The sequence below is a fragment of the Esox lucius genome, chromosome 7 (assembly GCF_011004845.1).
Source record: "Esox lucius isolate fEsoLuc1 chromosome 7, fEsoLuc1.pri, whole genome shotgun sequence".
Lineage (NCBI taxonomy): Eukaryota > Metazoa > Chordata > Actinopteri > Esociformes > Esocidae > Esox > Esox lucius.
Genome location: NC_047575.1, coordinates 1109351 through 1129179, shown reverse-complemented (window position 1 = coordinate 1129179; position 19829 = coordinate 1109351). Strand labels below are relative to the sequence as shown.

Below are 19829 nucleotides of genomic sequence, written 5' to 3'. Positions count from 1 at the left end.
CATAACATCTTTATATGACATGCAAACATCGAACAAACACACAAAACATTTTGCTGAATGTAAACAATATTCCAAGTACAAACAAGTGAGCAACATAAATAGTGTCCTCAGTGATTTGTAACTGGGAACAGGTGTGCAGGGGTCGGGTGCATTCAGCACGACTGAGTTGCAGACCGGTAATTAGTACAGCGGTGAGGCGGAGCATGTTAGGGGAGGATCCGGAGTAGACCTGATTGGTGGTGTTAGGTTGTGATCAGGACCTTATTGCCTCCACTTTCAGTTCCTCCATCTTCACTCCCTCCAGAATGTGGCAACCAAGGAAGGACTGATGGAGGCACTTCTTATTCCTACACTAAACATTTGTGCACGACATCTCCTCTCTGCCTCTGTGTCCACGCCTGATTCCACACCCCGGCCCTGTTAGGATGTTCTCAATATAGCCGATCACTTCGCCCAACCATGTCCCGAAATATCTCATCTAAGAAGGACTGGAATACTGATGGTGCATTGGCCAGCCCATACGACATGATGAGGTATGTTGGACAAACTCCTCAGTCTTTCTTGGTCACGAAGAAGAACCCTGCCGACGCGGGTGATGTGGACCTCCTAATGATCCACTGCCGTAGTACATCTGTGATGTACTTCTCTATGACCTCCGATTCGGACATAGAGAGTGGGTGGGCATGATCTACAGGTGACCCAGGATGACAGGGTGGAGTAGTGATGTGATGAATAGCAGTTCCTGTGTCACACCCTGATGTGTTTCACCTGTTGTCATGTCTCCACCCCCCCCCCCCACCACCAGGTGTTCCCGGTTCCACATTATCCCTCTGTGTATTTAACCCCTGTTCTCTGTTCTGGCAGGTGCCAGATCATCTTGTCCCGTGCAGTCGTTTCCAGCGTTTCACTTTCTAGTGTTCTCCCCGTTAACAATTTCGTCTATCTGTTTTCCTGGCTTTGACCTCTACCTGTTTGTTCCCCGACCAACGAGCCAGTCTGCCCCAGAGTACCTCTGCCATTCTGATCCAGTCACCGATCTCCGCCTGTCCACCGTCCAACAAACCTGTCTGCCCCAGTGTACCTCTGCCATTCTGTTCTGTTGCCGACCATGCATACCCATCGACTGAGACTGCTTTTCCCTGAACCAGTTATTCAACTTATTGTACGAAACCTTTCCCTTCGTGTCCACTATTGGGTCCACTGTTCTCCATTGTGTCATCCAGTCTCTCAATGATAGCCATCCACAGTGATGGTGATGGGGTGTGTGATGTATGAAACGGTCCCAGTCCACACAGGTTGACTGTTCCATTGCCTGGACTTGGAGAGGGGACACAAGTGAGTGTAATGGCAACAAATGGGCGGTTGCGAAGTTCTGGTCAATGAAAATCCCCCACGACACCTTAATCAATAAAAAACACAACTGAACAGAAAGATCTTGCAATGACAGCTATGCACTGTGACCAGCTGGGGGATTCACCTCAGCCATAAATCTTTTTGGGTTTAGGGGGCAGCTCTCCCAGACATGTCCCCGTCTACCACAAAAAAAAGAAGCCTCATTCAGACCAAGGCCCATCGGCTTGTGCTCCAACTCAATCTGGTGAGAGGAAAAGAGGCATCTAGACAGACAGTCCCGGAGTTCCCCATCAATAGCAATTGCCCGGGTGAATGCATCCGACGACATGAATTCACTGACACAAGCCAGCTCCTGAGGAAAGAGGTCGTCATGGCAACTCTCTCTGACTCCAGTGTGGGCTGGTTTGTAATATACAGGTCACACTTGAACAAAAAGCCTCTTATCATACACTCTCCGGGGCTCACCTACTGGACCGCGGCTCGGTTCCACTCTTTCAGGTTGGTGAGGTGCCGAATACATGGTTGTAAAGCTGGGAACATCACTGAAAAGACAAGGGAAACACAATATTCAGGATATCAGCTACTTTTTAAGGTTCTAAATGGTGCAGATTGGACGGGAGACACTGCAGCATCACCATATTACACAAATGAGTGCACTGCTGGGGTGCATTACAATGCTCTAAACCATCTCCATCTATATCCATAGTAAGCATATTAGAACTAGGTCCCAGCATAGCAGAGGCCACAGAAGAAACTACAGGTGTCTCTTTTGTGAGGACTCATCAGTCCTGTTAACGTTTCAACATGTTAATATGACAGACACATCTTCTATCTGGAGTTTGCACAACATAGAGTCACTTAATTTTTTGTCAACTAAGAAGGGACCAGAAAATCATGCAGACACTGAGAAATCAGGAATGGACAACAACAGTAAAACTTGGTCACCGGGCTGAAAAGAACGAATAACAGCCTTTTTATCAAAGTGACTTTTCACTCAGAAAGGGCTTTCTTTGCTAGAGGACATGTTCCATAAAGCCGCTCTCTAAACATACTTGCATAGTCCACCACAATTCTGGAACTGGATTGAGTAGACATTATCTAATCTTCTAACACCTTTAATGGTGTTAGAAGGGACAACTACTGAAAAAAGTTAAATTGCTGATGCTTTTAATCCATTTTTTTAAGGCTGGCTCTTTGTTTGAAAGAACCTCGGGTGCAAACCATAATGAATATGAAAATGTATCTACAAATGACCATGCATTTCAGCAGAGCAGCGCTGATACTGATATTTAAGAATTGTTTTTAAATCCTTTTACCACAAATGAGATGGTTGATGCTTTGCTGGCTTTTGATACAAAAAAAGCAGTAGGGGCTGATGGTCTCCATCCAGTTCTGATGGTTAGTGCTGCGCCACTGATCACTAAAGCTTTAGCATATATTTTGAATCTAACATTAGCAACTGGTATAATCCCAAGGGTATGGAAAACAGCCCATGTGCTGCCATTACATAAGGGTGGTGAAACAAATTTACTTGATAACTATCGCCCTATTTCTAAATTATCGTGCCTAGCGGCACAGCTGCGTGCCTTCTTGGCTGAGCATTCAATATTGAATCCATATCAGTCCGGCTTTCGGCCTGGATATAGTACTATAACAGCTTCCACTCTGGTTGTAAATTACATTGCTCAAGCACTGGATGGGGGTTCATGTTGTGTGGCTGTGTTTATTGACCTTTCAAAGGCTTTTGATACAGTTGATCACTCCATCCTATTGAAGAAACTGGCCTCAATTGGTCTTGCTAGGGACACTTGCTCATGACTTGGAAACTATCTGAGTGAACCCAGGCCATTGTAACTGATGGTATAAGGTCAGATTTCCTGGTTGTCCAAAGGGGAGTTCCGCAAGGCCTGGTTTGGGGACCTCTGTTGTTCACTCTCTATATAAATGAAATTTGGGCCACGGTAAAATTGTTAGTATAATTTCTATGCTGATGACACAATACTTTATGCTACTGGCAAATCCCATGCTCAGGCTTTTGCTTATCTCCAGTCCGATTTTCTATGTCTACAGAAATCCCTTTTAGATTAAGCTGGTGTTAAATATAAAATATTTTCTTCAAAGTGCAAAAAGCAAGATGCGGATGATCTTAAGATAAGTACTTTGGAAGGCTCAGTCATAGAACGTGTTCAATCTTACAAATACCTTGGTATCTGGGTGGATGAACTTTCCTTCAGGGCACATATTACAGGTGAAGAAGTTGAGATTTAAGATTAGTTTATTTTATAGAAATAAGGCATGTCTGTCGTTTCAACATAGACTGGAAGTTGTTGAAGCTACTTTCATATCTGGGCTTGATTATGGTGACTTATTGTATATGCATTCATTGGCTTCAGAGTTGAGGTCCTTGGATGTGTTCTATCATGCAACACTTTGCTTTATAACAGATGCCAAGTTTCTTAGGCATCACTGTAATTTTTATTCTTTGGTTAAATGGTATTCATTGGCTTCCAGGAGGGCCAGACACTTGCTGATGATTGTCTATAAGGCTATAATGCACAATCTACCAAACTTTCTCTCCTCTAAAATAAATTTGAATATTGGCGGTTATAAAACTTGCAGCAAAGATTGGTTAACCTTAGAGGTTCCCCGGGTACATACAGTGTTGGGTAAAACTGCTTTTGTCTTTAATGCCCCTCATTTGTGGAATGAGTTCCAAAAAAAACTAAAACTTGATGTCTTGGCTTCTATAGGAAACTTCTAAGCTATTTTAAATGAACATATTGTTGTGGAATGTAATTGTTTTGTATAACTGTGTTTTTGTAAATTAGCCTGGTGGCTGGTCAATAGCTGGTCAATATTACGAGATCAAAACTGATCTGCCTGTGTAAATTTATTGATAAAAATTACTGCTCTTGAATACAACCAATAGCCTGAGTCAAAGAGGAAATAGTTCCAGTGGAACTAAATTGCCCAATGATGAAGATGATTAATAGAGGTTATGCACGCGTGCCAAAAGCTTTCAATCCCAAGAAACATTTTTAAAACAGTGTTGCCCAATATATTAGAGGCATTTGGGAAGCCATAACATATTCTAATCAAAGTGAAATTACAAGAGAAAAAAGGAGAGAAACAAAAGTGACTTTTTCTTCATATTTAAAAATATAATTTCTGTCCTATTTCCCTTTGTCTAAGGGACTTCAGTACAACTTAAGTAAAAATTGTCTCACTTTACCCCACTCTCCCCTAACCCAAATATTCATTTGGAGGTAACATGTCACCTATTTGAACATGAATTCCACACCTACTCTTTAGCCTTCATATTGGAGAATTGCACTTTTCTAAAATTATTTTGCCTTTCTTTTGTGAATTTTAGGTAGCCAAGTGAGCGTGTTTCTTCAAGTGAACGAAACCAGTGCAGCAGCTCACCAAAAATATTCGGAATGCACATCACAAATTGTTGCAGCCTCCTCGATACTCTATTGCTTTTGCCTTCTTTGACTGTATGCACTGTTGACAAATGCTTCCGAGGTTGCTCATATCAGCGTCTGTAGAAGAGCAGTGAGTATGATGATGGTAATGAGGATGATGATTATGGTGATGCAGGACCTACAAAAATATACTTGCTTCTAGATTTTTGTATTTTTTATCAGAAAATAGACAAATGCTAGTTCTTATTCTTCTACATTCTTGATAATTTACGAGATTACGTGGATTATAGAAAGTATATCCGACAGGTGCTTGTTTACTGTGATGGTTCGGATGATGGAGTCTCAGTGCGAGTATTTTATGTATTTCCCTGCGGTGCCAATCTCCGATCTGTCGGACCCGGCCCGTTACAAAAGCTTACCCCGACGCAGTCACCTTTATCTGGGTGAGACAGTCCGCTTCCTCCTGGTGCTCCGGTGCAGGGACGCATCCAGCGGAGAGACTCCAACCGGACATGGGATCGGGACAGTGGGGTTCATGGGAGAACAAGGTATTTCTGGGTTTGGCTCGGAGACTCCGAGTAGCCGGGCGTGGAGGGAGCTTGCCGGTTCTCTGTGCGCTGTGGCCAGCGTTAGCCCAGGAGAGAGCAGGCACCGGTCGCACTATTTTCACCATGACTACCAGAGCAGCGGGGACGAGGGCACGGATGAGGCCGACGATGAGTACGGTCTTCCGGCAATGACAGGCAGGATGGATACAAGACTCCGGGGCTTCAGGGACTGTAAGCCGCTACAAATACACAACATTACGGGGAGTGCTGTTCGGGAGTTCCGCAGGGCACCGTTGCAGGTATGGATATGGTTATGGGGATCGTTATTTGGTATTATGTGTTGGTGGTAGCCTATACCATTGGGGTTAATTTCACCGTTATGCTAAATGATGATAGAAGTCTACTTATTTATCTTTTTTGATGTCTTCCGAGCCCTAAGAGAAATACCTTATGTCTGCCTCTCTAGTGAACTATGCACTTGCTTCCTTAACATCTCTCACAAATAATCTCAGAATGCAAAAAAAAAATCAATGGAAATGAGTACAATATTTGTTTCAGCCTATTCATCTCTATTATGCAATCTTTATTACAACATTAACACCCAGAAGCACCACACTGTATCTTTCCCGGCTGATATATTTTCTTTTATACCCCATATTACAATGTCATACATTCTGTTAATTTAGTACTTTAATTCTTAATCCTATGATAGAAATTAATTAGACATCAGCGGTAGCTAGCTCCAAAAATATATTAGCACAAATTTCAAACATTACAATGTAAGTAGACCATCAGGAACATAGTAAAACTTGAAAAGTTTTTTTTTTCCAGATCCCGAGTAGGGAACATTTATGGCTTAGAGGTTTGGTTAGACTTAGAATTAGGCATAGTGTTAGACTTATGCTTTCTTGTTTTGAAGTTACTTCTGTTTCAATAAAAACAAACCCAAGTATTAGTATTGCAAACAAAATAGTTATTGTGATCAACAAAGTATATATGGCAAATAAAAAATGTCAAATACAAAAATACATTTATTGAAAATGAATGCAAAGAATTATTTCACAGGGAATAATTTTCCTTGATAACGGGATTGCAATTAAATGATTTGGCTACATCTTTGGTAGCAGTTTTTTTCTTTTGTTGGTTACGTTACCCTGGTTTTTGTTCTCTATTTCTTTTTTGCAGTAGCGAGGTTTAGGCTGAATCTCAAATTGCTTAGTTGCAAACTACAGTATATAGCAGAGGTGTCAAACTGGTTCCATGGTGGGCCGAGTGTATGCTGGTTTTTGTTTTTTCCTTTCAATTGGAGCCCAACTGAGACAAAATAGAACTAGGTGACATAATTAACCAATCAAGCACAAGGGGAGAGCAAAAACCTGCAGAAACTTGTCCCTCCGTGGAACTGGTTTGACACCTCTGCTATATAGTATGCCAGATTAATATGTGTGAAGGTCTCAAACTGTAGTATACTGAAAATAGTATGCCAACATTTCCCGGATGGTCTACCATATCTGGTGGATTTCAGAAGAATGCATCTGTGCATGCTTTTTGGGGTAATATGCCACAGGCTCTTGTGCAGTAAAAGAGGAGGGGATTCCACAATTCTTTTGATGAAAAAGTCAGTTATATTCACCTGTTTTGATAGCTTTTACATCAATTTCATTAATGTATGAAAGAAAAACAAACATTGTTGTGCCATGAAATGAAATCGCTTTGGCAGTGTAAAGTTCATCTTCAGTCTCACAAGCATGGGCTCGATTCTTATGACTATTCCAAGTAGTAAGGTACTAGTATTACTGGCTTGTATGCTATTAAAATGGCCTGTGGCAAAAGCCATACAGATCATAGATGCTACAGTGTGAGTGATGAAATCTAAAACAAAAATCCAGAAAATCACATTGTCTAATTTTTAGGTAATTAGCATTTTATTGCATGACTAAAGTATTTGATACATCAGAAAAGCAGAACTTAATATTTGGTACAGAAACCTTTGTTTGCAATTACAGAGATCATACGTTTCCAATTGTTCTTGACATTTTGCACACACTGCAGCAGGGATTTTGTCCCACTCTTCCATACAGACCTTCTCCAGATCCTTCAGGTTAAGGGGCAGTCACTGGGCAATACGGACTTTCAGTTCCCTCCAAAGATTTTTTTTATTGGGTTCAGGTCTGGAGACTGGCCAGGCCACTCCAGGACCTTGAGATGCTTCTTACGGGCAACTCCTTAGTTGCCATGGTTGTGTGTTTTGGGTCGTTGTCATGCTGGAAGACCCAGCCACGACCCATCTTCAATACTCTTACTGAGGGAAGGAGGTTGTTGGCCAAGATCTCGCAATACATGGCCCCATCCATCCTCCCCACAATACGGTGCAGTCGTCCTGTCCCCTTTGCAGAAAAGCATCCCCAAAGAATGATGTTTCCACCTCCATGCTTCACGGTTGGGATGGTGTTCTTGGTGTTGTACTCATCCTTCTTCCTCCAAACACGGCAAGTGGAGTTTAGACCAAAAAGCTCTATTTTTGTCTCATCAGACCACATGACCTTGTCCCATTCCTCCTCTGGATCATCCAGATGGTCATTGGCAAACTTCAGACGGGCTTGGACATGCGCTGGCTTGAGCAGGGGGTCCTTGCGTGTGCTGCAGGATTTTAATCCATGACGGCGTAGTGTGTTACTAATGGTTTTCTTTGAGACTGTGGTCCCAGCTCTCTTCAGGTCATTGACCAGGTCCTGCCGTGTAGTTCTGGGCGGATCCCTCACCTTCCTCATGATCATTGATGCCCCACGAGTTGAGATCTTGCATGGAGCCCCAGACTGAGGGAGATTGACCGTCATCTTGAACTTCTTCCATTTTCTAATGGAGAGCTACTAACAGGTCTGTGAGAGCCGGAATTCTTACTGGTTGGTAGGTGATCAAATACTTATGTCATGCAATAAAATGAAAATTAATTATTTAAAAATCATACAATGTGATTTTCTGGATTTTTAGATTCTGTCTCTCACAGTTGAAGAGTACCTATGATATAAATTACAGACCTCTACATGCTTTGTAAGTAGGAACACCTGCAAAATCGGCAGTGTATCAAATACTTGTTCTCCACACTGTAGCAGCTATCTGGATAGTATTATTGAACATTTAGATATGGCAAGTATGGAAGTAATATACATACTTATAAGTGTGAACTAGCAATTGGTAGTGTAGTTGAATAATATATATACATACAGTTGTGCTCAAAAGTTTGCATACCCTTCTAGAATTAGTAATTCACATTCAACTGTAGGTCATAACAGAATGGCACAATCAAAAACCAAACATGGCAACAAAAAGGTCAGAAAAGTATTGTGTAATAATTACTCAACAAAAACATCATACAATTTATTAGATTAAATATGGTTCACACCTTCACAAAATATACACATTTAACACCCTACCAAATTCAAACCCCATGGAAATTCCTTTAACGTTAACGTTACCTCTTACAAAATTCACACGCCGTACCAAAAATCTAACGTTATACATCTTCCAAACAGAATTCACACTCTATACAAATACCACAGCTGTACAATTTTCACACCCTATTCTAAATTTATACAATAGCCTTCTGCCTACTCATCTGGATTGAAGCAGCAAACATTCAGTGTAAAAGTAAAAATTACATAACATTATTTAATATTTGAATCACAGCTTATAGTCAATCAAATTTCAATCAATCAAATGTATTTATAAAGCCCTTTTTACAACAGCAGTTGTCACAAAGTTCCTTACAGAGACACCCGGCCCTAAACCCCAAGGAGCAAACAACAATAGTGTTGAATTTCAGTGGCTAGGAAAAACTCCCTAAGGTCGAATTTTAGGAAGAAACCTAGAGAGGACCCAGGCTCAGAGGGGTGACCAGTCCTCTTCTGGCTGTGCCGGGTGAGATATTAAGAGTCCAATTGGAATAATAAATACATTTCTCTGGGCTAAATCCAGAGACTGAGAAAAGTTAGTAGTGCATTCCTCATATCCCCCAGCACAATAATATAGCAGCGTAACACCTTGGAACTGAGACTAGTGTTTTGACATCAAAACCCAAGTGCATTTTACCTCAAACTTGCGACTAGTTAACCTTCTAAATAAGGCACAATCGCTTCTCGGGTAGACATTAACACACTGACAAAATTATAATCAGAATTATACTTGTATACCACTTTTTAATGTTTGTGTAAAGATTGTGTAAAGGTGTTCACGAGATACCAACCTATCGCGAACTTGCTTCAACGTTGAACATTTGTTCTCATGGAGACGAGGTGTGTGTGTGTGTGTGTGTGTGTGTGTGTGTGTGTGTGTGTGTGTGTGTGTGTGTGTGTGTGTGTGTGTGTGTGTGTGTGTGTGTGACGAAGGGAGGGAGAGCAGGGAAAGGAAACACAGCTGAGCGAATACTCGGCGTGTTTTAAATAGCGTTAAAAAAGGAAAGACACTGACTAAGTCGAAAACTAAGAACATTTACTCTGTAATTTTATTTTAGTTAGTTTTGTCAACCACACATTACAGTTTTAGTCAGTTATTGTTTTTTTGTAATGCCTTGTTTTTATTTTTATTTCAGATAACGACAATGTTTTTCCCACCTAGTTTTAGTTTTTTCATTAACGATTAAAACCTTGCTGTGTATTGACCCCTTTAGCATTAATGACTTTGTGAAGTATTTTGTAATAATTGTCTATAAGGCCCCAAATTCTTGCAGGTGGAACAACTGCCCATTAGTCTTGGCAAAATGCCTCCAGGTCATGCAAAGTCTTTGGTCGTCTTGCATGAACCTTAACGTTTGAAATCTCCCCAGAGTGGCTCGATGATATTAAGGTCAGGAGACTGTGATGGCCACTCGTGAATATTCTCCTTTTCTGCTGTAACCACTGGAGGGTCAACTAGGGCTTGTGCTTAGGGTCATTGTCGTGCTGGAAATTCCAAGAGCATCCCATGCACAGCTTTCGTGCAAAAGAATGCAAATTGTTTGTCAGTATTTTCTGATAACATGCTGCATTCATCTTGCCGTCATTTTCACAAGATTTCCCATGCCTTTAGAGTTCACACACCCCCAGAACATCAGTGAGCCACCACCATGCTTCACAGTGGGGATGGTATTCGGTTCACTATATGCCTAGTTGAGCCCTCTCCAAACATAGCGCTTATGGTTGTGACCATAAAGCTCTATTTTGGTCTCGTTACTCCAAACGACAGTGTGCCAGAATCTGTGAGGCGTGTCAAGGTGTTGTGGGACATATTTTAACCTGGCTTTTTTGTGGCATTGGAGCAGTAAAGGCTTCTTTCTTGACAACTTGACCATGCAGCTCATTTTTGCTCAAGTATCGTATAGTATTGTGCAGCCACACTGTCTTTTTCCAGAGCAGCCTTTTTTTCTCCTGAGGTTACTTGTGGGGTTTTCTTTGAATCCCAAACAATTCTTCTGGCAGTTTTGACTGAAATAATTGGTGGTCTACCTGTCCTTGGCTTGGTATCAAGAGATTCCTGATTTTTCCCTTTCTTAGTAAGTAATTGAACAGTACTGACAGGTATTTGCAAGGCTTTTGATATGTTTTTATATCCTTTTCCATCTTTATAAAATTCCATTACCTTGTTACGCTGGTCTTTTGACAGGTCTTTTCTGCACCCCATGGCTCAGTATCTAGACTGCTCAGTGCATCCATGTGAGAGCTAACAAACTCATTTCCCACAGGTGTGGGAAATTCACCTTTAATTGCCATTTTCACCTGTTTGTGTTGTGTGTCTTTAACAAGGCTAAACATTCAAGAGTATGTAAATAGTATGTTTGATCAGGCCAATTTGGGTGATTTCTGTTATCATTATGTTTTAAAAAGGAGCCACACAACTATGTGATAATAAATGGCTTCATATGGTCACTATCTTTCAATAAAATATTTGTTTTTTGCATGATCAGTGCTATTTTCAAAATCATTGCCAAAATTGCACAATTTCTGCCAGGGTATGCTAACTTATCAGCACAGTTGTATGAGTGCAATAAGCTTATGAGTGGTGGCATAGCACACTACAACTACGTTATGAGAATTAAGAAGATAAATGTACACACAACAAAAATAGAGCAAGAGGATAAAGCAATATACATAACACAGTACGTAGCAGCAGTTTAAAAAGAGTACTGTAAACTAGCAGCAATATTGGTAGTAGTATTGAATATTGTAGATATGCAAGTATGAAACTGTGGGAAACTGGTGAGGGCAGAGAACAGAGGTGAGCCTAGGAAATTCATTAATGTGTTATTGCCTGCGTGCTAACTTCTAATAACCGTATCATCACGTGTGTATTATCTTGCAAAGTGTGTTCTCCCATATGCACCCATGTGTGCATAGTATATCCAAGGTATCTCTTGCCCTGTTGACATTCTCATTTGTTTCTCGTGTGTGCAGTCAGGCCTACATTCATTTGGCTGTTTATTGTTTTTGATTTTAAATTGACCTTGGCACTTGTGAAACTTTGTTTAATGTATTTTGTTTGACAGACCTGTTTTCCCAATTACCTCCCCTCGAGTACAAAAAAGATGGCGTTTTATAGTTTACATAGGCAGTTTACATATACAAACTGCGGGATACTGTTCAATTGACTAAGATGGCGAGGCGTGTTATGGAATTTCCTGAACTGGTGTATACTTAATTCTATAAATGAGTTACAAGTTAAAAAGTACTGAGTCCTGATGTTTAGATAAGAAAAGGAACGTGGGAGAGGGGGATCTGGTATTGGTTAATGGTTATCATTGAATGGTATCAGTGGATCATTGGGTTGGTCCTCCGTCAATCTGTGTATCTGCTCTTTGTCCAGATGGTGTGTGTCCCTTCTGAGTTGAATAGGTTACCTTCAGTGTCCTTAGTTCCCTGGGATAAGGTGGGGGGACAGCCCGCCCTTTGGGTAAAACCTGTCACAGAATTTGGGAAACTGGGCTTATCTCACATGTGACTATTTTACAGGAGAGCCATTTGTAAGATGAAAAACATGTTCTCATGTCTTTTATGCAGAAATGCCTTCTTAAAGATGTACTTTTATGTGACTTAATAACAAATTACTATGCGAAATGTAAATGCCAATAAAATGTAAAACTAAAACCCTTGTTTAACCTGCGGAAAGTACAGGACTTTTTCTTCCATTGGCTGAGATAAAAAAGGGGCTGGACATGCTGACATACTGAGTTATGATTGGTCTATCATGTAAACAGCTTTTGTCATAACATGACAGCTTGGTCAATAAATCATTGTGATCCCGGGATTTTCAAAAATGGACAACTGCGATCCCATTGCTACAGCTGTGAATCAAATCGCTGCCCTGAATTTTGCTGGTGTTATCAACGAAGATGTGACATACTCCTTTCTGGAGTACAATGATGCCATGACTCGGACGGCGATGAGGAAGATGAATCGGACGGCGATGAGGAAATCCTAGACGGATACTGTTCAAAACTTTAAGGCAAAATTCAGGCATTTCATTCCAGTGCAAATGGTGGAAAGAAAACGTTAGCTCTTGTATAAAACAACTGTCCATGGATTACATTTACAAGAAAAGAGCAATCATGGTAGTTATGATAGCGACACTAAAAGATGCATAGAGTATTGAATGCCATAAGTGTGAACGGTAGCAAAAAGACATGTTGTAAACAACGTCAACAGACTAAACGCAAACAACAAAGGATTTTGCATGTAATCAGAGGATATATAATTGTTTCAATTGGCCGCAAAACATTCCTACATGTATATGTGTAACTTTTGCTAAACAGCTACAGATAATTCCCTTTTAAAAAGTTGTCCATGTCGATTGTATTGCTAGGTATCTAGCTATAGCTACTGTACTGACGTTACTGTTAACTTTAGCTAGCTAGGTAACCATATTAACTTACCAGCTAGCTAACATTTCCTGGTTTCTAGCTTGTGTGTGGTTATGCTTAGCTATTTTGTTTGCACAGTAACTTACGTTACTGTTAACGTTAGCTACCTACTGTGGGGAGAACAAGTATTTGATACACTGCCGATTTTGCAGGTTTTCCAATTTAAAAAGTATGTAGAAGTCTGTAATTTTTATCATAGGTACTCTTCAACTGTGAGTGACGGAATCTAAAACAAAAATCCAGAAAAACACATTGTATGATTTTTAAGTAATTAATTAGCATTTTATTGCATGACATAAGTATTTGATACATCAGAAAAGCAGCACTTAATATTTGGTACAGAAACCTTTGTTTGCAAATACAGAGATACGTTTCCTATTGTTCTTGACAAGGTTTGCACACACTGCAGCAGGGATTTTGGCCGACTCCTCCATACAGACCTTCTCCAGATCCTTCAGGTTTCGGGACTGTCGCTGGGCAATACGGACTTTCAGCTCCCTCCAAAGATTTTCTATTGGGTTCAGGTCTGGAGACTGGCTAGGCCACTCCAGGACCTTGAGATGCTTCTTACGGAGCCACTCCTTAGTTGCCCTGGCTGTGTGTTTCGGGTCGTTGTCATGCTGGAAGACCCAGCCATGACCCATCTTCAATGCTCTTACTGAGGGAAGGAGGTTGTTGGCCAAGATCTCACGATACATGGCTCCATCCATCCTCCCCTCAACACAGTGCAGTCGTCCTGTCCCCTTTGTTGAAAAGCATCCCCAAAGAATGATGTTTCCACCTCCATGCTTCACGGTTGGGATGATGTTCTTGGGGTTGTACTCATCCTTCTTCTTCCTCCAAACACGGCGAGTGGAGTTTAGACCAAAAAGCTCTATTTTTGTCTCATCAGACCATATGACCTTCTCCTATACCTTCTCTGGATCATCCAGATGGTCATTGTCAAACTTCAGACGGGCCTGGATATGAGCTGGCTAGAGCAGGGGGACCTTGCGTGCGCTGCAGGATTTTAATCCATGTGTTACTAATGGTTTTCTTTGAGACTGTGGTCCCAGCTCTCTTCAGGTCATTGACCAGGTCCTGCCGTGTAGTTCTGCGCTGGTCCCTCACCTTAATCATTATCATTGATGCCCCACGAGGTGAGATCTTGCATGGAGCCCCAGACCGAGGGAGATTGACTGTCATCTTGAACTTCTTCCATTTTCTAATAAATGCGCCAACAGTTGTTGCCTTCTCACCAAGCTGCTAGCCTATTGTCCTGTAGCTCATCCCAGCATTGTGGAAAGGTTGGAGTCTGTTTGATTGAGTGTGTGGACAGGTGTCTTTTATACAGGTAACAAGTTCAAAAAGGTGCAGTTAATACAGGTAATGGGTGGAGAACAGGAGGGCTTTTAAAGAAAATCTAACAGGTGTGAGAGCCGGGAATTCTTACTGGTTGGTAGGTGATCAAATACTTATGTCGTGCAATAAAATGCTAATTAATTATTTAAAAATCATACAATTAGATTTTCTGGATTTTGTTTTATATTCCGAACCCTATAATGGCTCAGTGGCTGTCCACCTAACTGTCTGCACTTATATTACTGCTACTGTTTATTATGAATCTTGCTGCTAAGCTACTTTACCTTTCACTGTACTGTTAATACGTGATGTATCAAGTCCATGTGAAAAAAACTAGAATTGTATTTCATTTTATTTGGTTTGATATAGTATGGGTGTATTAGAGACCAACCATCCCAGTTTAGCACAAGGCCAGTGTCCCCGTTTGAATACTTAAATAGCTGGTGAGGTTAAAGCCTAAGAGTGTGTGAACTATGCTGAATGGGCGTAAACAAAGACCAGCTCTCTGGAAGGTGTGAATCTTTCAAGCCTCTTTTCTTAGAACTAAGTATAGCAGATTATCGACAGCAGCATATCTGTCCTATAGCTTTATCAAACAGTATTGTTTTATATACCATTTCAAAGCTCTGAATCTGGACCTTTATAAAATGCAATAAAAAGCAAAGCGCAAATTTAGCGATAAGCCCAGTTTCCCAAATTCTGTCACCTCTGTATTGTTGACATAAGACAGCTGTGCAGTATCTTATCACACCCTTTTTAACTGTATAAACACTGCCTGTTCTGTGTTTTCTTCTGAGGTTCCTCACAGGTTTATTTTGTAGGCTTTTGATGCGTCTCTCCTTGCAAGTAATAAAACCGCTTATTGTGCCAAGATAATTTCGTCATCGTATGTACTTCCATTAAGAGTTGGAATTTGCATAAAATGTGTGCATGGCGCGGCTCAGCATCTACCCAGTTTTTGCAAATTACCAGTAATTTACTTAATATTTCTTAGCTTATTCACTCAGTACAGCCTACCATACACTTGATATAGCCAACAAGAGGTGGTGTGCATGTATGTAGACAAAACATGGTGTACAAACTCAACCAGTCTGGAATAGCTGATGATTAGATGAAAGCCTTTTTTTATTTTTCCTTAATTCCACCAAAATGCAATACAGTGGACCAGGTGTACACAAACATTCCAGAGGCTTACAAAGCCATTCCCCTCCCCCATCTGGATGAATCTGACCATCTCTCAATATTCCTACTACCCAAGTATTTACCCCTCATTAAACGTGTGAAACCACCAGTGAGGACAGTCAGTGTGGTCAAAAGGGTCAGACTTACTTCTACAGCACCAGTTTCAACACAGAGTCTGGAGTCTGTTTGCCACTTAAGCCACCCTTGACTCCCATACGGACATTGAAACACATGCTTCAACGTTCTAGATTACATTAACATCTGCATCAACAATGTCACCACCCATAATCTAATGAAGACCTTCACGAACCAGAAGCCGTGGTTGAATAGAGAGGTCTGACAACTGCTAAAAGCATGTGACGCTGCTTTTGGATTGCAGATGCAGAGGTCTACAGGTCATCCAGAGCCAACCTGAAAAGGGGCATCAAGATGGCTATAAATTACCACAAACCACAGATTGAGGAGCACTTCAACAACAACAACTCTGATCCTCGATGTGTGTGGCAGGGCATCCTGCCATCACTGACTACCAGCCAAAGAACACTACCCCCACACCCAGCGATGTCTCCTTCACCGACGAGTTAAACAGGTTCTACACACACTTCGACAGGGACAACAAAGAGACAACCATTAAAGCTGAACTCCCCGAGACGCCCCCCCCCCAGACTATCCACTGCAGAAGTGTCGTCTGCACTGAGCAGAGTGAATGCACACAAGGCTGCAGGTCCTGATGGCGTCCCTGGGTGTGTGCTCAGAGCATATGCTGGGCAGTTCCCCGATGTCTTTAACAACATTTTCAACATGTCACTAGCCCAGGCTATAGTTCAGGCTATTTGGAGGTAAACTCTTAACAGATGGATAAACTCTATTTCTGACATTTGAGCGGTGGGTAAACTCCATTTACTTGCGTTTAAAATGCGGATCAGGACAGGCCTGTTCAGGGCTGTTCAATAGAATATTTGCAATAATCATGGACAATCAATAAACCTAATGGCAAGATTCATATTAAGTAAGAAAACTCACCACTCTCTGTCGAGCTGGGCCATTTGACGGTTCCTTTAAAAACATTTCAAATGCCTCCACTGCCTCCAATTGTTCCAGGGGAATCTGGATATTGTCCGGCATCTGGCCCCGGGGTTGCTGTTCAGCCTGCTGCTGAGGTAGTTCACCTTTGCCACAAGCTGGTCTTGTTGCTGTTTAATGGTCTCCAGCAGGCTAAGGATGTGGACCTCAGCCGCTGTTGACACACATGAAATATAGCTAAAATGTGTATAAAATATCACGTTACAGTGTTTATCCTCATTACTCATAATACTGACCTTAGTTATTGACAATAGTTAATGACAAAAGTTGTGAAAATATGTGATGGTTGTGGGATGTTTTTCCAAAATCTGTGGCACAGAATGCCCCTATGGATTTGTCAGTTAGTGCTCCCCAGAGCAGGGAATGCTATCGGTCATTCTTCCCCCTCACCATGTTGGTCTGTAGGCCAGGCTTGAAGAGGGATCCTCTGTTCGCCTCATGTTGAGGGTTGGTGCGGGGGGGGGAGGGAGTTGAGGAGGGACTGCCGTCCCTGACCCATAGTGAGTTGGGTGGTGTGAGAGAGTGGGACATTTTTTTTATTAAATGGTAGTCATCTGTTAACCATGACTTATAATACACTTTGGGGCCTTCCAATTCACTAATATTTCAGAAATCAGTCCCTACCTTGAGTAACTCTCCTTATGTTAAATGCAGGTGCAGGGAGTTGAGGTGGTGAAGGGTGTTGCGGTCCAGCCCCATGGTCAGGTGCTAAGGGAGAGAGATTGCTATTAAATGGTTGTGATCTGTTAACCAATGGTATGCTGCGAGCTACAGGGCCAAACAATGGCCCTAGACAGTTTCCTCCAGGTTGAGGAGTAGTGACTCTGCTGCCTGGCACTCGGCGAGATGGTGGAGCTGGAGGAATGGATACAAGGAGAGGGGAATATCTTTAGCACTAACCAGGTAAACCATATCTATATTATAAATATTATGATTTTGTTATTTTGATGTTAAGAGATTATTCCTTACCAGTTTAATTGGTTTGGGCTTGAGGATCCAACTGATACACCAGCCGAGTTGGAAGGTCGTGGGACCTCAGAGAAGCTAAGTCACAATTTTCTGTCTCTTCTTCACTCTCATCAGAGTCCCCAAAATGATGGCTGCTAAGAAACCATATCATTTTGGTTACTGCAATCCCAAAATTGCCAAATATACTTTTTTTTTTAATGCTACAGGAAATAACATTCCTATTACTGTAGAAACATAAAAACAAGACCGAACCCACTTACATTGGCTTCCTGACTCGTTTCTCTGGCAGCTCACCCTCCTGCTCTGCCCCAGACTGTAGCTCAGAGGTGTTGCAGCCGGTCTGATATTGATTCATTAGCCTGATGGCGTTTTTGTAGTGATCTAAAATTGAATATGTTAAAATGAACATGAGTTTCAAATTAGCTGTAGAGCTGCACATAATATTGATTATGATAATTGTTAGTATTATTATTATTATTATTCTCTTTATTTAACCAGGTTGGTCTCATTGAGAACACAATATCTCTTAAGAGAGACCTAGCCAAGAATAGCATCCACAGATATAAATTGAACATTTTAAACAATGCAAGGCAAAGACAATCTCATGTGCATTTTCAGAAAATAGAAAGAATAGGTTATTCCAAGCATAAGGAGAAGCAACCATGAAATTATTTTAAAACAAGAATTTTATGAATTGGCATACCACAAGTTCTGACGACCTTTACGTCATATCTTCGCCAGTTTGGCTCATGCTTCTCCTCGTTAGCAGCTGCCCGTTTCACACGTTCAGTGCTCTTAAAGCTGGGCCAGTACACCATCCCGTCATCATACCAGTCAACTGGCACAACAGCAATGTCCTCGCTTGCTTGAAATTCAATTAGATGAAAAGGCATCCTTAATGTAGAAAAAAAAGGAATAACATGGACTAAAGCATGCACAAGTATAGGCCTACAATGTATACAAATAAGCAAGTAAGATGGGCTGAAAGGTAACCTGAATGGTGCCCTAAGGTGGGAAGAAGTATAAGGAAGGAAAAAGTACAGGTCATAATGGTCAAGTAGAACTTCAGCTCAACCGTAGAGTACTGTTGCATTTTTTTTGGCAGAATATGTTGGGGTGTTGTTGCTGAAAAAGACAGACAGCCATGCCTCTTCCCCTCGTCTGCCAGGTGGACCAGACAGTGGACATTGTACACAATCTGGTCTGTCCCATACAGCTCACCAAAATGGTTTACAAAAGATTTTAGCATTTGTCCGGCATAGTCAGCAAAGTAGAGATGTTCAGGGCTTACCAAAATGGATATAGCAGTTCGTCTTAAGGTTGATAAGGAGACAGGCACAGTCTTTCTATTCATTTTTGTTCTAAAAGAGACATTTCAGAAAGACACGTTGATCAGGTGTGTAAAAGTTATCATTTCTAATGTTGTATTTAAATAAAAACATTGTTGAATAGTGGTGTTGTCTGTTTCATTGCTACAAACTAAACTGTTTATTAGACCCCAGATGAAACAAGAAGCTAACGTTAGCTAACGCTGCAGTGACTGTCCCTCTGCCTCTGACTCCCTGCATTGAGTATTCCTCCGTATTAGCTAGCTAATGTTACTGTTTTAAAGCCATTTTCTAGGTTAGTGGGGGTGCATACCACTCAAAACCAACATGAAAAACGTAGCTAGCTAGTAATGTTCACTCATTACTAGCCGCTCATTTTAAACCGTGTGTACTGTGTATTTGCTGAATGGTTTCAAGGTAATGGTCGGTAGCAACCATAGATAAGCCCGTACTTTACGTTCAAACAGGCGCCAATACCCATTAGTTTTCTGAACCGACTTATACAGTGATTAAAATGCCGAAGCTTGATTTTCATTATAAAGAGGATGGCAGATAGACACTACACATGAGACCAAACTTGCCAAAATGCAAACTTAACAATGCACAGCTAGCTAGAAGCTAAACATGGTAAAATTGTACCTGCTAGTTATCATAGAGAACACATGCTTCACTAACTGTAATATTGACCCCACTTCATTGACTGAAATAC

The 19829-nt window shown here is 41.3% G+C and overlaps 1 protein-coding gene and 1 long non-coding RNA gene across 4 annotated transcripts in view; one reads left to right on the top strand and one right to left on the bottom strand.

Annotated features, from left to right (window-relative positions):
* The first annotated feature begins 4909 nt into the window (after positions 1 to 4909).
* LOC105008073 (microtubule-associated protein 11) overlaps positions 4910 to 19829 on the top strand; it is a 93336-nt gene continuing 78416 nt past the window's right edge. For both annotated transcript variants that reach the window (XM_029120801.2, XM_029120802.2), the window contains exon 1: positions 4910 to 5628. In XM_029120801.2, the coding sequence (XP_028976634.2) occupies positions 5104 to 5628 (525 nt within the window). In that variant the 5' untranslated portion in view covers positions 4910 to 5103. The remainder of the gene's footprint in view (positions 5629 to 19829) is intronic.
* LOC117594742 lies at positions 15671 to 18581 on the bottom strand. 2 transcript variants are annotated; one of them, XR_004575990.1, is made up of 7 exons: positions 18496 to 18581; positions 18053 to 18173; positions 17793 to 17926; positions 17448 to 17678; positions 17214 to 17313; positions 16764 to 16977; positions 15671 to 16151 (listed from the first exon to the last, which is right to left on the bottom strand). It is a non-coding gene; the product is annotated as an uncharacterized LOC117594742 (long non-coding RNA). The 2 variants fall into 2 exon arrangements; XR_004575989.1 differs by lacking the exon at positions 15671 to 16151 and having other exon boundaries at positions 16655 to 16977.